The sequence below is a fragment of the Hippocampus comes genome, unplaced genomic scaffold (genome assembly GCF_001891065.2).
Source record: "Hippocampus comes isolate QL1 unplaced genomic scaffold, H_comes_QL1_v1.1 scaffold57, whole genome shotgun sequence".
Classification (NCBI taxonomy): domain Eukaryota; kingdom Metazoa; phylum Chordata; class Actinopteri; order Syngnathiformes; family Syngnathidae; genus Hippocampus; species Hippocampus comes.
This window is the reverse complement of record NW_017805039.1, coordinates 1,396,266-1,398,964: the sequence shown is the minus strand read 5'-3', so window position 1 is coordinate 1,398,964 and position 2,699 is coordinate 1,396,266. Positions and strand designations below refer to the sequence as shown.

The 2,699-nt window shown below is 43.4% G+C and overlaps 1 protein-coding gene across 1 annotated transcript in view; it reads right to left on the bottom strand.

Moving 5' to 3' along the window:
* dpp3 (dipeptidyl-peptidase 3) overlaps positions 1-2,699 on the bottom strand; it is an 8,023-nt gene that overhangs the window by 2,189 nt on the left and 3,135 nt on the right. The window contains exons 7-14 of the mRNA XM_019864171.1: positions 2,436-2,526; positions 2,201-2,331; positions 1,984-2,114; positions 1,308-1,366; positions 1,037-1,231; positions 846-958; positions 649-741; positions 130-192 (exon numbers count right to left, since the gene is read on the bottom strand). Of these exons, the coding sequence (XP_019719730.1) occupies positions 130-192; positions 649-741; positions 846-958; positions 1,037-1,231; positions 1,308-1,366; positions 1,984-2,114; positions 2,201-2,331; positions 2,436-2,526 (876 nt within the window). The remainder of the gene's footprint in view (positions 1-129; positions 193-648; positions 742-845; positions 959-1,036; positions 1,232-1,307; positions 1,367-1,983; positions 2,115-2,200; positions 2,332-2,435; positions 2,527-2,699) is intronic.

The window sequence follows — 2,699 nt, the reverse complement described above, 5'->3', positions numbered from 1 at the left end:
ATTTTGTTTTTATTGTTTTTTTTTGGGGGGGGGGGGGGATTTCCATGGACACTTCAAGTGGCACAGGTCTCCAAACCATATTGGATTTTTAATGCACATTTGGAAGAGGCCCTTTGGCTGAAGACTCACCAGCTCACCAGTTTCCGGGTTGATCACAGTACTCTGGTCAAAGTTGAACTTGCCCTTGTTGTCCTGGACAGGAAGCCACACATTCACACAGTCAGATGAACAATCGCCTAATTTACATACATATAAAAAATTGGCACTATTAGTCAGTCCCATGTGGTCTTTTTTTTTATGTATTATTAAACAATCGTGTGTTGAAAATAGCTTGAGAGCAAATCTCTGAGACTGTGAGAGGTCTTGTCACTGCACCTCATCCTCACTTTGAGAGAGCCTGCAGCATCATAGCTCAACAAGATTGAAAGCTGCAATGGAGTAAGAAATCATCAATCATGATTCTTTTTGCGATCTGACATGATTTTAGAGACGTGTTGTGCTGGTGGTGCAAAGCAGTATATGACCTCAGTACAAGAAATATGCCGTTTTTTGATTTCCTGAACAGCACTGATTTTGGAGAGTGAGGATCCCACCTGAAAGCGACTATTTGCCAAGACAGAAATACAGATGAACATTTGGCTGACAGACCTGGACGAACAACTTTCCGCTTCCATGGCCCAGCAGTTCATGGAGTCCGACTTGCACCTCAAATGACGGACTCTTCCACTTGACAAACAAATCCTGGCACAAACGGACATGTCAATGAAATTTGGAGGAATGGGTTGAGTGTGTGTGTTACACAGATGGTAGTGGATTGAAACCCAATGGCCATCTTGATGCTTCACCTTGTCATCTTCTTCTAAGAATGTCAGTTTTTCTTTTTCCGTAGAGTAAGCCACGGCCAGCACATTTCCGAGGGAGACATTTTTAAATCCCTCTGACTGCCTGATGTCATCATCTGTTTGAAGAAGCACACAGATGGTTTTGAATGGAATGATGTCAAAAAACATCAACCTTTAAATGTTAACACACGCACAGTTGGGAATGTTGATGCCAGCTGGAATGCCGCTGCCAGCGAAGGTGAGGACGTCAAGGGAAGTGAAGTCCGGTTTAAGGAAAGTGTCTTTCTCAAATTCCCTCGGCCAGGGAAGCTCGGGGAGCAGCACTTCGGCCGAGCTTACAAGTTTGGCAAAGCGCTCGCTCATTGCCTTGTTCACAACTGCCACGAAACCTAAAGCAGATACCACATGAAGGTTGCTAAGGAGAAGAATGGCAGCAAAAACACAGACAACAAATCGGCAAGCTACCTTCAAACTCTCCTCTGGAGCCAAAGGGGTCCCTGTAGCTTTCAATAAAGCCGATGTAGCTGAGGCGGGGGGGACAGTTCCACATATTATTACCAGAACATGAAGCAGTGACTGAGTCATCAAGTCCTACAGTATATTAGAATAAGGCAAGGTTGGGGAATAAAAGTATACAACCAGTCATAACATTTTATCAGACCATCCATCGATCCATTCATTCATCCTCAAAACCACAAAAAGTACTTGGGGCATATTTGATCCTCGCATCATATATTTCTTCTTAAGTATGGCCTTTGGAGGACTTACTGGTAATAAAAATTGAAATGCCCTGATATACGGTAGCATGTTGTCTACATGGTAGTCTTCGATCAACACACAAACAGCATTATAGGTCAGTAGAAACTGACTTAAGAAAACAATGTTCCTGCATTTTAGAGGAAAATGAGAATTGGTCTGACTCTCCACAGTTTTATGTCACAAGATGATACCCCTTGACTCGTTGCCTACAAACTCACATTCATGCCTATGAACAAGTTTAGCAACCTTAGTGACGCTAAAATGCATATTTTGGAATCTCAGAGGAAGCCGTATTAAACGTAAACCAATTTAAAGAACAAAATATATGCAGCAACTTTTCCTGTTCACTTTGATGAATGTTCCCATCATTACGTTTGCTCACCTCTCCACAATTGGGCCCTTGTCTTTGATCCAGTAGCGCGAGCCCTCCTTGTGGGCTTCTACCGAGCCCAAGGTGAAGCTCTGCATGTACTCCCCGAGCATCTTCTTCTGGTTATCGTTGGCAGCGTGGGCCTGTGTTTCATTTGAAACGGCAACCAATTTCAAATCAGGATGAACAGGGGCAAAATGCCTGAAAAACGATCAATTCTCTCACTCACTTGAGCCTTCTGAAGATAAAAGCAGACCCTCTCCATGAGTGGAGCGTAGTCCCCCCTTTTCACGGAGAACTCTTTTCCCTCAAAGTCAAAGCACCCGCAGCAGGATTCACACTCGCCATCCACCGTGCAGTCTGTTTAGCAGTTGAATGTGTTAATACAATGTCCTGCATGCACCTTGTTAACATTACGGCGACCCGCACCGATGCTATCTGGGTTATTTCATTTGACGACTGACCTTTCTTCACAGCGGAGGCCAAGCGCACCTCGTAGCAGGTTTTCTCGCCATTTTCCTTTTTAAACAGTCGGGTGTTGTAAGCGGACAGTTTCTGAAGAACAGAAGTGACAGTTAGGCACATCTGACAAAACGAGATTAGTTTGGACATGGTTTATACCAGATGTGGGCAATGTATGAACATTTGACCACATTCAGCCCACTTTTTTTTTTTTTTTTTTTTTTTTTTTTTAAAACGGGGCTTCCTTTTTTTTTCCCCTTTTTTTT